The sequence below is a fragment of the Stegastes partitus genome, unplaced genomic scaffold (genome assembly GCF_000690725.1).
Source record: "Stegastes partitus isolate 25-593 unplaced genomic scaffold, Stegastes_partitus-1.0.2 Scaffold248, whole genome shotgun sequence".
NCBI lineage: Eukaryota > Metazoa > Chordata > Actinopteri > Pomacentridae > Stegastes > Stegastes partitus.
In genome coordinates, this window is record NW_007577979.1 from 24,331 (window position 1) to 42,902 (window position 18,572).

Sequence of the window (18,572 nt, forward strand, 5' to 3'; positions counted from 1 at the left end):
TTTTAAGAGAACTATTAGGACATCCTGATAATAAAGAATTACAATAGTCCAGCCTAGAGGTTATAAATGCATGGACTAGTTTCATTGACTGAAGGAGCATCTGGAGGCAATATAGAGGACACAAGTGATATGCTTTCCCACTACGCATGGACTCGGCCAAGTAGTACACCACCTGCCAACTTGGGTGACACAGCCTCCACCTGGGAGGTCTGGATGAAGTTCGACACCGTGCAGAGTGAATTTCTGAAAATTACATCCAAGCCCACCGAAAGTGGGAAAAAGACAAGACTAAGAAAGCACTCCACATTGCAGCGCTAACCATGTACAAGACAGTACAAAATGGTGCTTCTCATCACAACCATATACAACGCTCCAGCATGAGGGAGAGGACGTTCCAATATCAGGGATTTTCCCTCCGTGTGGTCGAGACGGGAGAGGGTTAGGAAGAGATGACTACAATCCTAATGTCTGCTCAACTGTAACAAAAGAAGACATTGGGAGCAAGACTGTCCAGAACAACAGAACTCAGGCTTTCACTAGGCAGACTGAGATGATGAGGGGGGCCGGGGAAGACCAGTGGCTACTCTGATTCACTCGACGCCTGAGGTTGACGGTACCACACCCACATGACCACATTCCAATACTGACATACAGTCCACACTGATACTGGTAAATGAAGTGATTTCATATCTTGAAAAGAAATGTAGCCTTCCTCTTGATAGTACTGTGAGTTATGAGTTAGAAGTGTTACGAAAGAAAAATAAATAAATAACAAATAAATAAATAAATACAAATAAAAAGCTTTTTATACACATTAGAAATTTGCATTTTCAACTTCTCCAAAAATCATGGGCAATCATGTGAACTCCACTGGGAGCGTCAGGTGACATTTTATTTGTCCCGCTCAGTGTCATGCCCTCCACCTCAGCCACCACTTAGCTGGTAGTCCTCCTTTCCCTTTCATCCTGCACTCAGCTGAGTGCAGACACGTGTGACGGGGAGTGGCTCACCTGTTCACTGATCTCCACCTGCCATAAAAGTAGGGCTTCGCTCACCATTTGATGCGAGACTGTTCTACTGCAACCAGTAAGTCAACTCGGCTAAGTTGTGCTCTCATGTCTCTGCTCTGATTAACTGCTGTTTTCCTTGTCTAGTGATTTCTGCCTCACGCTGAATACCATCCACACCTGCTGGATTCCTGCCTGCCATCCCTCTCTGAGCCTGCTGTCCTGTGAAGACCCACACTCCCAGAAACCCTCCTGTCACGCCACAGACCTCCTCTGCTTGTATTCTCTGCTCACTCTCTTCCACTAGTCTGTTAGCAAAGCAGTTTTGTTTTGGTGCGTAGAGTTCAGATTGTTGTTGTGTAGATTACTTCTTGCTTCTGCTTAACTTGTAAATTAGTATCCTGATTGTGAGTATTCCTGCATCACCTTATGTGATGATTGTTACCCGTTGTGATTAGTTTGCCGCGCCTCTTGAGTGCATGTTCTGCACAGTGATTTGGTTTCCATGTTTCGCATTTTGTGCGCTTGGAGGAAATTCCTGTGTCCCCATGAAACTTTACTAGTCTGGTAGTACCTGGGCGTGGTTAGTTCAGTTGCTCTGACTGTCTTAATATCTTGTGATTAAGACATTTCATGGTTTTCGTAGATTCTTTGTGTGCCAGTTCTTGGTGCAATTCCTCGATCTTCCAGCAAGTGTCATCCTCACCCCATTTCTCCCACAATCCTGTAGGGTATATTGTGCTTATGTGATTAAACTGTTTGAACTTACTCGAGTCTGCTGTGTCTTTCTGCCCGTGCTTGGGTCTCTACACTTCCTGTAACATTCAGATGCACAGAGGATGCAAGCACAATTTTTAAACATGCATTTCTCTTGTCTGATCACTTTCCCAATTTGGTTTTTTTGGGTGGGAGATGGGGGATAAGATTTGATGTCCAAATTGGGAGATTGAACTGAATCAATCTGAGGATATTGGGGTAATTAAACATGTTGACCTCAAGCCAACCTCTCTTTTTTTTCTTTTTTTTTCTTTTACATTTTTTGTACAGTATGACCCTGATCTTCAAGGCGGCTCGGTGTTTAGAAGATCCCTGGATCGCATCCAACTTAGGACGCCGAGGATCTTTATGCATGGAATTTGCATGATCTTCCCCCCAAAAAACCGGGGGGCCTGGGTGGCCGGCCCCCCGGGGAACCCCGCAAAAAAACGAAAAACCTTCCAAGGGGGCCCCCGCCCTCCCCCCAAAGTCGCCAAGAAAAGCCCCAACCCCCCCCCAACCAAACGAAGAATAAACAAGGGAAAAAAAAAGGAAGGAAAGAAAAACCTGAACAACCTCCAAAAGGCGAACAAAAAAAAGTGCCCGGGAAAAGAGCTTTTTTTTTAAACTCAAGCAAAGAGAAGCACTTCCTTTACACAGACGGCACATGCAGCATGACCCATTACATTGCATCTCACCTGTTTTTTCCAGCTCTGACAGCCAGTATGAAAAACAATGGTGGAAAGGTGAATGTAAACGTGAGTATCTTGCAATGAAATATTTTGCTTGGTTCAGCTAACTACAGCACAGGTGCAAATGTTTCCGATGTTTGCCATTTTCTTGTTTAGCAAAGGAAATGTGAGGAGATAAGCCAAAGGGGAAAAGGGTATGAATTTGGGACCCTTCTTACATATATGTAAATTAGATTGAAAGCCAACTTAGGAAACATCAGTGTATTTCAGCTGAAAAAGGGTTTAAAGAATGCTGTTTGTTTTGTTTTGTTTATCTGTCACTGCACACTTCAATGACTTTTTAGTTGATACCACTTTCCACCAACACACACAGACTTCCACACTGTGACACCATGCTCTGCTAAATGCAACAAAGAAAAGTCTGCTATCACATCCAAACAATACAAGATAATTCACTTTGCTATAAAACACATTTTTAACACCGAGAAACAGGCTGCTTTTAAGAAAATGTTACACGTACTGTTAATGATGGGAAATATTTTTTTTCTTGCTGACTCTGGCACCACACACTCTGTGATCAGAAAGATCTGAAACATACCAAACTGAGTGGGGATTTTGTGTATTCACAAGGTGTGTCAGGTCTAGCAGTAAAGGAATGTTTTACCGTACCTATGTCATGTGTCTGCACTGACCAAGACGGCGCTGTATTCATTAAACATGGCCTACTGGCTTCTCATGATTGCCCAATCAGTCTATTAGGGAGAGATTTAATGTTAGCATTAAGATGGAGTCTAATTTCAACACCAGATGGACTGAAAGTGGTCAGAACTGACTGTTTACTGCTCTATTCCAAGACATCTGCAGAAAACCTATATGCTTATCAGCAGAGAATTTCTCTCCCTGAAGCTCAAGAAATGATGACATAATGCAAAAATAAAATGATGCCAAAATTTGGATTTCACTTCTCATGTCTTTGTGGGTGTTATGACATTGCATTCTTCCAATGACCGTTTGATTACAGAATACATGTTGATAATATGTGTGCTATTTCTGTTCAGCTGACTGAAGACCAAGACAGACTTTTCACACATTTACACCATCCATCCATCCATATCCATACACCGCTTAATCCTCACTAGGGCTGGAGCCTATCCCAGCCGACTTAGGGCGAAGGCAGGGGACACCTTGGACAGGTTGTGCAACCAAGCACACTCACATTCACACCTACGAACAAATTAGAATCACCAATTAACCTCAATGTGTTTTTGGACTTGTGGGAGGAAGCCAGAGAACCTGGAGAGAACCCACACTGCACAGGAAGAACATGCAAACTCCATGCAGAAAGATCCCAGATGTCCTCACCGGGATGTGAAGCGGCGACCTTCTTGCTCCGAGGCAATGGTGCTAACCACCACTCCACCTTGCAGCCCTACTGCAGGACTCACTCTGTAAATTTGCGAGGATGACAGTAGTTCTTCCACGACACTGCCCTCAGCAGCAGACGAGTGCTTGGAAAGCACTCTACTCTAGAAAGCACACTACCTTCAGCTACCTGTAATAATTGATAGCTACATACATAGTTGTCATCTACAAATCTCCAAACCAAATTTACAATTATCACCAATCCTAGGTCACCAAATGAAATAGATGACAATGGCTCTTGTCAGTAACATGGATAGTTGCACATGGGCACTGCAGGAGCTGGTCATAGCATACAGATGTAAAATTCAACTTTCATGTATAAAAATTTGGCTTATTGGCTATTTGACATCTGACCTGCAGCAGTCTTGTCTTTACTGACACTAACTGTATAACAGCTATATAGTAAAACTGAAGCTCAGTAGTTCAACCTTCCTCCTTATACCACACATGATAATGTTATACCTGTTGTTGTTGTCCTCAAGTCACGAGTCTACCACTTTCCAAATTTGTCAGCAAGATGTCCACCCTTCAACCACAGCTCTATTCAAGAGACCTACTTATCCACAACAGTGTGACAGTGAGTAAGCATGCACAATACTAGAACCCTAAACGGAAGTAACCAGTGGGAATTCCCCTATCATTCTTTTTATTAGTTACACCTGCACTGCTATGAGTGCTGAGCTCTCTAAGTCTGGTGGTGACAGGCGACAGTCCTGGCAGAGGGATTCCTCCAGTGGAATTGGCTGTAGTTCCTCAGCTGTGACAATATGTCTCAAGCAAGAAGAAAAAAAGAACAGAGAAACATCAGGCATCGTGAGAAGAAGCAGGCAGATGATGCTCTATGATGACCAGTAATATGTACTCATGTTCATGTTCAATTTAGTTTGGTTTTGGGAACACACTTAATTGCATCGGTAAAAGTTCACAATCTAAAAAGTTTTACCACTAGTGCACCATGTTGTAGCACATTTAATAAAAGGCAGAAAACACAGGTACTACAGCACAACCACTTATTCTAAAAACCAGCCTCTTGTATTTGCACATTTCCATGTACAGTTCCAGGCATCTTCAACTCATTTCTTATCAATGTGCAAATCCATTTGGACTACTGAAAATGACTTAACTGAACCAATTTTGAAAAATGTAAATTGATTATCATTCAGCAAATATGGATTAAAAATGTAAAAATGATGCATAAAATAAAAAACCAGCATTTGCAAACACTTTACAAGCAAAGAAGTGCATTTATGTGTGAAGGTTCAATGACACACACACACAATAAGAAAACTTTATAGGGTTCCCCCAGCAATGTTCTACTAATGTGCACTGGAGCTCTGCAGTTCTGGAGAATAAGCACAGTCCTCTGGGAATATATGCGCATGAATTGTGTTCATATGGATATGGAAACGGGAACTGAACAGTGGTACAATAGACAACATACCGTTTTTGACTTTACAATGTTCACACCTTATATGGAACTCGTGTATAATCAGTTGAAAGTGATTTTTAGTGCAAAATTTAACACAATCTAACATAGCAGTTGCAAGTTTCATTCAATAAAATCAACTACGAAGATATAGGAATGACCCAAGAAAGTGTACATATAATAAACGTTTATTGAAAGACATGTCACCAAACATTTCTTTCATCAGCTCCACCTGGGTGGAGATATGGAGCCCTGACAAACATTCCTGTTGTAACTGTGAGGACTACTAGGACGGAGACTGGAACATTTTTGATGAAATGTATGCAGAGTAGGGGTCAACTGATGCAGCTTTTCAGACCAGGTGTGGATTATTAGACCAAGACCAATAACTGATATTTGGAATGGATATAAACTTTCACTAAATTGAAAATCTTGATGTCAAAATTTAGAATAATACAAAGTCCAACACAAAACTTTGTTGTCATGTTTATTCATGTTTCACATGTTTAACGAAAAGAGATTTTTTACACAATTTATCCATGAGTGTTGATTAACTATCACGCGTGATGTGTAATCAATCACATTGTACTTTGGGTGGGAAACTGCTTGAGTGAGCACAGATAGAAGTGGCTGTACCACAGAGAAAGAAGTTAATTTTTTTAGCTTCTAAACTTATTTCAGCAGGAGTTAAAAAAACAACAATACCGACAATTGGAAAAAAGCTAAACACTGGATCTGATAATTGGTCGACCCCAAATGTAGATCAGAGAAAAGACTGGCAGCCAAATTGAGGTAACGATACAGCAGTGAAATCTACCATTGAGCTTGACTGAGCATAGTGCTGCAGCGATGTCTCATGCTCGGACAATTTGGGCCTACCAGGTCCTTCTGACAGGGGCAGTGGTGTTCTAAATTTATTCAAAATCACTGTTGCATTACTTTTCTCAAAAAACTGAAAAAAAATAAAATAAAAATGGATATGTGCCAATTCTTCAATTTGTGACAAATTTGCTACTTATTTATTCAATGTGGTGTTGAAATGGCAGTTTTGCTCCTATTAAAGTAATTGATTGAATAAATTAATACAAGTCACTCACAAATGTGTGTGTGAGAAATAGAAAACAAAATTAAAACAAAAATATATTTCTTCTTTGTCCACAGTCACACTTGTTCAGTCATGTAAGCTGATTTTCAATGTCAAGCAAAACCTAGACTATTTATAAAGTTGATGAAATTGACAGTTGTACTGCCTCAGTTCATGTCCTCTTCATCACTTCTTTTTGCCCAGTGACAAGCTAAGAAAAACAAAAAAACAAAAGATTTCATTAGCCAGCAGTCCTACACTGCTACACAAGGTAGGTGATGCTTAAATTCCATCACTCGAGTAAAAATAAATGCATAAATACATTTTTTTAAAAGCTCCTTTTAAAACTGATCTGGTTCAGTAGAGATAGATTTGGAGCTGGACGGAGTGCTCAGACCACACGTTATTTTAAAGACATCCATTTTGGAGTATTTAATTAAATTGTAATTGCAAGGGCAACCAAATGAGTCTCTCTTTTAGGGAAATATAGTTATCCATCTCGTCATCAGGTTGACAGGAGTTACCATACAAGTAACATTTTGGGAACTTGGTTAAAAAAAAAAAAAAAAATCAATACTATAAAAATTTGACCCTTAATCTATCTGGGGTGAAGAAGTAAACAGTGTCATTTAGTTGTAGATCCTGCCTGATCCTGTCTTCATGTATGGGATCATTTAAAAGAAATGTAATCAAGTTATTACTGTAGTTACACTTATGTAGCATAACATAGCAGCTCTATCTCTTTGCTGCTTTCTGATGCTGCAGGTATTTATACATTTAGAGAAAGCTCCTCTACAAACAGCTGTAAGCAACAACCTAAACCTAAACTTTAGTTCCTCCTGGATTACCTTCATCCTTGTTGAGTCTCATTGATCCAGCTTGTTATACTTTGTCTTCATCACAGTAAAATTGCATTTTTTGGACATTTCAGTTCGTAATGCATGTGAAACTATACAGCAAAATAAATGAAAAAGATGTTCTGAAATTTGGAAAAAGTCTTGCATAAATCAGTTCACACAACTCAAAGTATGTGGTTTGTACATGCCTATCTGTTAATGTGATGCATGCAGTTCAGACTTGTGCGTTGTTGAAAGTGACGACTGTGCCCGATCTAGTACGAAAAAGTGTGCAGGGTTCTCATTCAGACATGAAGCTGACACATGCAGCTGTCATCAGAGTGGAAAGGAGTGTGTGTGTGAAAGAGGCTAAAGTTAATGTAATGTCCTGTCAAGTAAGGAAGATATTCCAGTGTGTGCCTGTGTATGTATGTTTGTGTGTGACAGAGATTGCGTATGCAAACCTACTTGTTAAAAAATGTCTGGTCTTGTAGGTTCAGGACCAAACTGTCAGCATTAAGATACACCTTATTTTGAGATGACGCCACCTGGAAGCAGACACAGAGATTATCATCCGTCGTTGCCATCAACATCAACACTAATGTTTGCACAAATTCTGTATTTAGCTGCTCTCTCTGGGAAACTGCTGTGTGATTCTATTCACACAGAAACTTTCTGTATGATATTGAAAATCAGGTCAAAACAGACAAAAGAAGTCACAGCAGATAAACAACAGTACTGACCGTCTTTGCAATGTTCTGTGCTGCTCTGATTCTCCTCAGCTTCAGGTAACCAGGATTCTTAGTCACTGCTTGACCCAGCTGACACAAACAGATTTTTTCTAGTCAACATAACACCCTTTATAGAACATGACCAAAAAGTAATGCAAAGTAGGTAATGATTACTTTCAACTGAGATTTAAATTCCTCACAGTCAATGAAACTGTCCAGGTTTGTTTCACTGTCAACCTCAAGCTTACGTTAAAGTGGTAATCGGAGGAACTGTTATTTCACATTAGTTCAATTCTCAGTAAGATCAAAGGTTATGGTGGAGACCCACCACAACAGCAAGAATCAGATTAGTTGTCTCAATTAGTTACCATTCTGGCAGCTTCAGCCTCTCCCTCAGCCTGGATGATTTTCTGTCGCTGGTCCTGTTTGGCTTTCTCCACATAGAACTGTGCCCTCTGAGCCTCTTGCTGAGCTACAAGCACACACATACAGAAACACACATTATTACTAATGAAGTTCTTTCCTGAGAAAAGCAACAGCAAATGCTCACAAAGAAACCAATGCAGCCATGTTACGTTTACCAGATGTTATTAATGATATCTCTAACAATTACTGACATCTCAAGGGATGATTGCCTGCTGCTGATTATGAAGATTCAACGTATAGACAATAATTAGTAACAGGTTTGATTATGTCATTGTATTTTTCATATCTCCATCCATCCATTATCTATACACTGCTTAATCCTCACGAAAGTCACGGGGGGCTGGAGTCTATCCCAGCTGACTTCGGGTGAAGGCAGGGGACACCCTGGACAGGTCCCCAGTCTATCACAGGGCTACACTTAGAGACAGACAACCAATCACACTCACATTCACACCTACGGACAATTTAGAATCACCAATTAACCTCAACATGTTTTTGGACTTGTGGGAGGAAGCCGGAGAACCCGGAGAGAACCCACGCTGCACGGGGAGAACATGCAAATTCCACGCAGAAAGATCCCGGTGTCCTCACCGGGACACGAACTGGCGACCTTCTTGCTGCGAGGCGACAGTGCTAACAACTGCGCCACCTTGCAGTCCCATTTTTCATATAAACTTATGTAATTACTTGTTGGTTCAGTTAGACTAAAGTAGTAACTTACTTCTCAGCGCCGAAGCCAGTGCCAATGAAAAGCTGATTCTGGACTCAACTGAGCACTCTTCAGTATATTTAAGCAAACTTAATTTAAGATACCTTTATTCATTCATTAATTATTAATTTATTATTACTTATAGAGAGACAGAATAGGGGGCAAAGAGAGGGGAGTTAACATGCAGCAAAGGGGCACAGGCTAGATTCGAACCCAGGCCCCTGTCCTAGGACTGATGGATTTTGCCACCTATCTGAGGGTCGTTCACTGGAAACTAGAATAAACAGAAGCAGTGAGCAGCTGCTGTGTTAACACAGGCTGGGAGCTCACTGTCAGAGATCGCTGTAGCAATGCTGTCATTAGTGTTCAGACTGGCAGGACTCGACTTTCACATGCTTTTAATACATTAAGACAAAATTCAGCAACATTCCCCTGTTGTGAGAATGCATACATTTTACTAGTAAGACTTTAGAATAATAAGGCTGATGAGACAGTATTTGCGGACAAGTAGATGCATGATTCTACATAAAACCATTGAGACTCAAGTCCATAGGAGGGCTTTTCTGTCTATTCAACATTGCTACCTGTTATCTACTGCTCAAGGCAACAGGTCTTTTGATAAATGAACTATGGGTCAGACTTGCGATGCACATAACACATGTAGTGTGATCTAATTTTATGCCTGTTGTTGTGCTGATGTTTTCTGTTTTAAAGTTTGGATATTGTCTGGCCACCATTTAAAATGCATTGGGAGTTGGAAGGCTACAGTTTTAAATGTAGTCATTTCATGCCATTTCATTTCTAATACCGTAGCTTGGTGATTTACTTCATTCTTTAAATTCTTAATGTACTTTGATTTTTTGCAGTTGTGGCAGTGAGTAATAAAAAAAAACATATTCTATTAACCTATGGGGGTAAAAAATGCTTATCCTTCTACACCTAACAATTTACCAACTGCTAGTGAGTGCTAAACTGGCAGCCCACTGGTTTAAATCTGACTCACCATGATAATCGACAGCTTTCAGTTATATGTAATTTAAAGGAGCTTGGCAGCAAAAACTCTAAGATTACATGTGGTGAGCCATCCTGGTGCCTGAGTGTGGGATGATTACCAACTTGCTTGGCCTCCACAGCAGCAGTGTACTGGCTGCTGAAGCTCAGCTCAGTAATGGCCACATCATCAAGAATGATGTTGAAGTCTTTGGCTCTCTCAAAAAGCTCCCGGCGCACCAGCAGTGACACCTACACAAAAAGACCAACAACATTCAATCACAAGTTAACAATATCACAAAGGTATGGACTGCACTATGTCAAGTCTAAAAGCTGTGGTTTATAGTCCATTGTGATTGTGGCAGGTAGTGCTTAAAATGTTGATAATTACAATAACTGATCTGGATTAACTGATGAATACTGATTAACTGAGCAAGAGAAACACTTCATCATCTCAGTAGCGTGTGTAAAAAGTTACAGTCGCAGCAGTACCTGTGCTCTTTGTGTGATGAGCTGCGAGGCATTGAACTTTGCCACCACAGACTTGAGGACCTCATTGACAATAGAAGGCAGGACTCTCTCATCGTAGTCCTTCCCCAGCTGTTGGTACATGACTGGCAAGTTAGATGCCATGGGTCTGGACAACACCCGTACCGCTATATTCACCATCTGCAGATCTGCAGGCACACACAAACACAGATACGGATTTAAAATTATTAGATTACATTACATTAGATTCAACTTTATTGTCATTGTTGATGTCACAATATAAGGCAACAAAATTCAGATTGCATCCAATCAGAAGTGCATAAGCAGTAATAATATACAGAAGTGTATAAATATGGATAAAACAATAAACAATATGTACAGTGGTGCAAATTGTGCTTATTAAAAAAGGGAAAAGTTATACAGTATTTACAATAGTGCAATGGGAATGATTTACACTACATACAGAGAGTGCAGTATGAATGTAATAGTAATAGTACAATGGTAGATATAAATGTATGTCTAATCTCTAATACAATTTATAGACAAACTATATGCAGTATCTGAGGTATGTTTAGACGGATAAGTTCAGGTCATGGGTAGATGTGTGTGGGGACGGATATGGGAGGGATGGAGGATGGGAGATTGGTAAGTGTAAGTGTGTCTGGTCTGAGACAGAGCAGTTCCCATACCAGACTGCAATACAGTTGGTTAGGATGCTCTCAATGGTGCAGTGATAAATGTTCACCAAGATGTCCTCAGGAAAAAAAGAGGCGCTGGTAAGCCTTCTTGACCAGGTTGAAACAATTAGTCGTCCAGGTAAGGTCCTGTGAGATGTTTATCCCCAGGAATCTGACATTGCTCACACGCTCCACCGTCTCACTGTTGACATGAATGGGGGTGGGTGGGTGTGTGTGTCTTCATTCCTCCTGAAGTCCACGATGAGCTCCTTGGTCTTCTTGTGTTGAGCAGCAGGTTTTTCTTGTTGCACCATGCAGCCAGGTGGTCCCCCTCCTCCCTGTAGGCTGACTCATCGTTGTCCTTGATGAGGCCTATCACTGCCGTGTTATCTGCAAACTTGATGATGATGTTGGCACCAAGCACAGCTCTTCAGTCATGAGTGAAGAGGAATGGACTCGTCATACAGCCTTGTGGTACACCAGTGTTTAAGGTAAGAGTGGAGGAGCGGTGATGGTGTGGCTGAACATATTGGATTCTGTTGGTCAGAAAGTCCAGCAACCACTTGCAGACGGATGCACTGATGACAAGGTCTGTGAGTTTGGTGATTAACTTGGGGGAAATGACAGTGTTAAACACTGAACTGAAGTCTATGAACAGCACTCTGGCGTATGTGTTGACATTGTCCAGGTATGAAAGGACAAAGGGCGGCGCTACGGAGACGGCATCTTCTGTACTTCTGTCTTTGCGGTGGGCAAATTGATGGGAGTCCAGGGTGGGGGTGAAGACAGGATTTGAGGTGTGCCAGAACCAGCTGCTCTAAGCACTTGAATTTATTACATATTCATAGTGTCATTACATATACATCGTGTGTGTTGTTACCTTTACTGACCTTTACTACCAGTCAGAGAGGAGATTTTCCTGGGTTTAGCTCTAATGTCGTAGATGATAGGGTACTGAAACCATGGCATCCTGCAACACAGATTCTGATTGTCAGAGTGCAGGTAGTCAAAATGATTTACAAAAAGACAGAGCAAAATGCTTCACCTGCACCAGGGATAAAACTTTATTTTCAACAGTAATACTTCAATAATAGGCCTGCTATCTGATGATAATCATTAGAAGTACCTGTCCAACCTGATTAGCTGTCACAAAAAACAATTATGCATTTTAGTTCTTTCAGAGATTTTTTATGGATCTTTTAAAAAATATGACAAAATCTGCTGAGTCAAAAATATGCATACAACCACTTGAATTATTAGTTTTGGTGATGTAGAAAGTTGTGTTAATCAAATTTTCTTAGTCACCTGGCCTCTTAATTTTTCATGAGTGATTACAATTGACTACAGCTGCCGACTTCTCTGAGCTATCAATAGCTAGGCTGAGGATTTTTGAGTATTACATAGTTGAGTTTGGCAGCATTCACACTTACACAACATGAATTAGACAAGCAGATATACACAAAGCATTTATTAAAGAAAATAGAAGCAAAACACAATGTTTACAAAAAAATCTAATTATATGGACAGTTGTGACTTGATAATCCGACACTAAATGTAAAACCTTCTTTTATATCTGATAGCAAGGCTGTGGATTGTCAAGACGGAGGTGGAGATACAAGGAGGGCTTGATGCTTAAAGGGTAATTTGTTGTTAATATTTATTGTTGATAGTTGTTATAATAAATTATCTACATGTATGATATTGTTATGATTTATATGAAACAAAATAAAAGACTAGTCATGAACTACATCGGTCGCTCCATGACAGTGCACGATGTGGTCTGTAACTTCTTGAACGCTGGTAAAAACTTGGTAGATGCAATTTTACGTATGATGTCTGGCGTGTAACAGTATCAAAGCAGTTTGTTTCTATGATTAATGAGCCCGATACAACCACAGTATATACAGGTTCATACTGTTCAGGTGTCAAAACATGTCACACTGTTTAATACTTCGAAGAACTTCAAAGCACCAAACCTATCCTTCCTGTATTCCACACATGTGGAGTTGTTGACTAACAAATGGATGCAAACCAACTTAACTAGTTGGGCAAACTCACTCAGTGAGTGGGACTAGTGTATCGTTAGAACACTACGCATCGCTGGATTTCACGCCTAACTGACCGGTGAGCTTGTGCACAAGCCCGTCGGTTGACATCAAAGGTAAGTACATCTGTCGGATTGTTAAGTCAGATAATACACCGTTATCCTTATTTGTGGCACAAAATGTCATGTCGCAGTCAGAACCCAAGGCTGTCGGTATGTTAAGGCTATTTTTTATAGGTTCCGTTCATTTTTCCTAAAAAAAAACTGTCAGATAGCAAGGTTTTAGGATTGTTAAGGGTCAGAATGTCAAGTCACAACTGTACAAGTACAGTTGTGACTTGACATCCATAACTCTAATAACATCATCAATACCATGCATTAACTGTGGTTGGACTTATCTCAGGAATAGAGAAGTCCACCTACAGAGATGAAGTCCAAAGACTGACAATCTGGTCCTGAATTCCACAAAAACTAAAGAAATCATCATAGACTTTCGAAGAAACTGAGCAGACCCTGATCTGATTGAATTTCCCTTCTGGGATGAATAAAGTATTTTTCATTTCATTTCATTTCATTTCATCTGCTAACCATCAATGGGGACAGTGTGGAAAGGTGCACTGCCTTCAGCTTCCTGGGCACACACATTAATGAAGACTCTCCTGGACTACCAACACAACAGTAGCAGTAAAGAAGGTACAGCAGTGACTCTACTTCCTGAGGAACCTAAGAAAAAACAATCTGCAGGAAAAGCTGCTAGTGGCTCTGTTGAGTATGCTGGCATATCACTATGTGGTTCATCAGCTGCTCAGCAGTGGACAGGACAGCCCTCCAGAGGATCATCAACAACACCCAGAGGATCATTGGCTGTTCACTGCCTTCTTTGGAAGACCTACTCGGCTCTTGCTGCCCCAATAGAGCAGTAAACATTCCTAAGGACCAGTCACATCCTGGACACCATCTGTGTGACCAACTACCCTCAGGCAGACGCTTTAGGTCCATCAAAATCATGGCCAAACAGACTGAAAAACAGCTTTGACCCCAGAGCCATAAGAGAACTGAATTCACCGACACCAGCTTTCTGGACCTGAGTGCCTATTAGCAACTCAGCTCCTACCTTATGCACCTTGCATTTGTTTATAATGCAATATATATATTATAGATTAATTTTGTAGCAAAATTTGCAATGACATTAAAAGGAATTCTGTTCTATGCCACTATACATCGCTCTACTCCCAATCCAATGCCATGCACTCAGACCAGCTCATATATTAGCAAAACCTACACTCTTAAGGTTGGCATCCAATCATAAAATGACACGAGGCTGTAACACTAATTAAAAGAGACTGCTAAGCACACATAGTGCAAGTCAGTAAGTCAGTATATGAATGTGCTGATCATACCTGAAGTGCAGCCCCTCAGCCAGAACAGTGTCCATCTGCATCCCTCCAATCCTATTGAAGACGATGGCTCTGTGACCACCCTCCACTGCACGCGTGCACACACACACATTTGTAAAACTTTAGTTAGGAAAATGAGTATAAACACTCTGAATACAAAAGGTTTAACTGCTTGTGTTCTATACATTGAACCTATTTAACCTATTCACACTGTATTGACATTATCACACAATAGAACTTTTTTCTTTTTTGTTTTCTTTAAAATCAACAGACATATTGAGCATTTCCTTGTGCTGCTCTTTAGAAGCTGCACAATGATATATCTGAACCATCCTCTTGGTGAAGTGTATTGCTCATGGACTTGAACATGTTAAAAGACAGACTGAAGGACTGAAGCACAAATGTCATGATTAACGGATGGCCTTCTCTAACAATTAAGCTTCTGCAGCTATTTAGGAGTGAACTATTAATAATAATTCTAACCTGCTGATACATTTTGTGGATTATCCATTAGGGACATAAACCGCCGGCCTACATCTATCACATTTTGAAAGGATGGTGTCAAAGTTTTGAAAATTAGTGTATTTACCTGTGTAGGTGGCTTCTTTAACAGCGTAAACCAAGGCACCAGCTCCAACAAGCAGTTTCAGTCCTAAACCCGCCCCTTTTCCACCAGAAGACATCCGGCCAGCCAGATCTCTCAGGTGCTGGACAAAGCGCTGCAGGGTTTGTGTGTGTGGACATGAACGTATGATAATGAAAAGAAGACAATCATTATACCCATGGAAGAACAGGTTCTTAACAAGTAATGCTAAAATGTTAGTCAATTAATAAATGTATTAGTTGAATGATAGGAATGACCCTTTAAGTAATATATCAGGCAAAAATACAGATAAAATATTTTCTTGCTGCAGTTTCTTCAGCGGTGGTGTTTTTTGTTCTTTCAATTTATTTGACATTTAAAGGACATCATTTATAATTGAGAATCTCTTTATAATCTCAACTAATTATTTCAGGAAGAAGCTACCCCTCAGATTGATAATCTGGAGCAAAGGGGCTGCCTTGAGTGGACACAGGCCCTGGGGCTAAACCAATTATTACAGTAGGATCAGTAAGCTCAGACATTATTGGTTCTGCTATCAGTACTGGAGAAATGTTTTAACAAACACACACACACACAAAACAGATTTACTCTTATTATGCACATTTTATCCTGACAACTTAATTCCTAACTAAAGAGTTCATATGCAAAAACAGATAACTCCATCTTCACAAACCTTCAGAAAACCCACTTTTCCATCGTCTACCTCAGACAATATCAATCAAACTTAAGTTATCGCTAGTTTTGTCATGTCACTTCTACTGAGTCAAAGCCACTCAGCTTCAATTTGATTGATATTATCTCAAGCAAACAACAAATAATAAGTTTTTTGAAAATCTAAAAAAATGGCGTTATCTGTTTTTGTAAATGAACTCTTCAGTTTGTTTATGAGGCAGTTTTTTCCCAATATCATGCAGCCCTGTTGTCCAGGTAATATGGTTTCACAGTTCTGAGCCTCTTTCACATCCTCCTGTAATCTCATCATGTCTGGACTTACTCCTGACTATTAGGTTGTCATAACTCTTTTAAAAACCCAACTGATCCAAAATGCTGCAGCCAGAGTTCTGACAGGAACTAGCAAGACAGATCACATTTCTCCCACTTTAGTTTCTCTTCAGTGGCTCTCCGTAAAACCAAAAATAGAAATGTAAAATTCTATTTATAAATAGCTTTCTTCACAAATCAAGCTCTTCATGACCAAGCTCCATCGCATCTGTAAAATCTCATAGTAGCACATTATTCCAATGGAGTATCTTTCTCTCAGACCGCAGACTGAAATATGGTTTTAAAATAGAATGGGAGGCAGAGCCTTCAGTGATCAGCTCCTCTGTTGTGAAGACAGCTTCTAGTTTGGGTTCAGGAGGCAAACACCCTCTCTACATTTAAACTTTCCTCCTCCATAAAGCGTATAGTCAGAGCTGTACAGGTGACCCTGAACTATCCCTTAACAATGCTGCTGTCGGCCAAGCCTGCTGGAGGACTTCCCATGATGCACTGAGCTGTCCGATGGTGTAACCTGGCGCTGAACTGGACTTCACTACCTTAACTCACATTGAGCCGAACGGATAAATAAGCCAAGGCCGTTTCCATGAATCCTTTTACTTTGCTCATACCTATGAACAGCCGTTAGCCTCCGTCGGCTCCTAGGAAATAACTACGTCTGCTGGTGCAGTTTAAGGGTACATGTGTTGGTATAACGGCAGTCTTCTAATGCAGCATGCTAGCTGACCCAAACTAACCCGACCAACACGCACCAACGTTTTCTTTTTTTTTAACCCCCTTTTAACTCGCTAATAGTTAACCCGTTACCAGAGCTTTCTTATATTACTAGTGAATAAACACACCACACAGCAGCCACAGTCAGCATCCTAATAGTCTCATTAATACAAACGATTTACATTTACAAAACTTACATTCGGCTCCTTGCTCGCCATGTTGCAGCACGTCAGAATCCAAGGTCGACACAGTCCACCTCCTCGTGGACCGCAAAGCCTGCTGGGGCATGTAGTTCCACGTTTTTTCTTCTTTTTGCTAGGTTTTTGACAGCATTTAGCATTGTTGGCGTTGCATTACTGCCACCTTCTGGACTCAAGCTGTCCTCAAATGTCCAACTATCAGTTTCATTCCACTGACTCCTGATTTATTTGCTTGTACTCGCCCTATGTTTGTGTAACTGTCATTTCTTTTCTTTCTTCTGTATATTCCCAACATGGTGACAGCCCCACAGTAAAAAATATTTTTTAATACTACACTCTGAGCAAACAGGTGAACATGGCTCTGAGCAAGAAAGGAAAGGGATGGAGGAGGAACCAGCACAGATCCAATTAGAACGGAACTACTGAAATTTAATGTATAACTGTGATGTAAATTTGAGCACAATATAACATTCATATCTTTCCATCTGTCCATTATCTATACACCACTTAATCTTCACTTGGACAAAAGCAGAGGACACCCTGGACAGGTCGCCAAACAAGTACACTCATATTCACACCTACAGACAATTTAGAATCACCAGCTATCCTCAGCATGTTTGAGTGACATGTTGTGGGAGGAAGCTAGAGAACCAGCAGAGAACACACGATGCACAGGGAGAACATATAAACTCCACACAGACAGATCCTAGCTAACCAGGACGCGACCCAGGATCTTCTAGCTGCGAGGCGATGGTGCTAAGCCGTGCAGTCTATGGTATGGTCACATGGTTCATTCAACTTATTTATTGTTGCAGCATGTTGCAATATTTTAAATCATTCTGGTAATAAAAGCAGATTATTTTGTCCAATTTGGGGACAGGTGATCATTACATTACATTCATTTTCATGACTTTTTACTTTACCCAAAACAATGCAAATTAACAAATTGTAGGTTCTTAAACAAAAAAAAATAATTAATAACCAAACACAGTGTATAATTTGAATTTGATCAGTCACATTGAGGCTGCTTGAAATCAAATTCCTGGGATGCTTTTTGTTGCTAGCTTATTGTTAAATCCACAGAACTGTGGCAGGTTCTCCAAGATGCTGAACAATCTCCTTGGCAAGCATAGATATGTATAATAAAGGCCTTTGTTATATATATATATATATATATATATATATATATATATATATATGTTGCCAAGTACCTTGAAAAACAGGTACAAGGCATCATCAATGATTGATTCATGGAACTGAATGATTTCTTGTCTGTTTATTACATTTCATAGAACATTTACTTATAAATTAAAATACTTTTTTTTTTTTTTTTTTGAAGCAATCCTTCACTTTTACTGCCTAAACTTTG

The 18,572-nt window shown here is 40.3% G+C and overlaps 1 protein-coding gene across 1 annotated transcript; it reads right to left on the reverse strand.

The window, feature by feature from the left end:
- Positions 1 to 5,473: 5,473 nt before the first annotated feature.
- Positions 5,474 to 17,259, reverse strand: LOC103357327 (prohibitin-2-like). The gene is made up of 10 exons (XM_008281844.1): positions 17,201 to 17,259; positions 15,276 to 15,405; positions 14,690 to 14,774; positions 12,136 to 12,215; positions 10,572 to 10,756; positions 10,202 to 10,331; positions 8,323 to 8,426; positions 7,967 to 8,044; positions 7,692 to 7,771; positions 5,474 to 6,598 (listed from the first exon to the last, which is right to left on the reverse strand). The coding sequence occupies exons 1-10, from the start codon at positions 17,219 to 17,221 to the stop codon at positions 6,574 to 6,576; spliced, it is 918 nt and encodes a 305-aa protein (XP_008280066.1). The 5' UTR covers positions 17,222 to 17,259; the 3' UTR covers positions 5,474 to 6,573.
- Between the last annotated feature and the right edge of the window lie 1,313 nt (positions 17,260 to 18,572).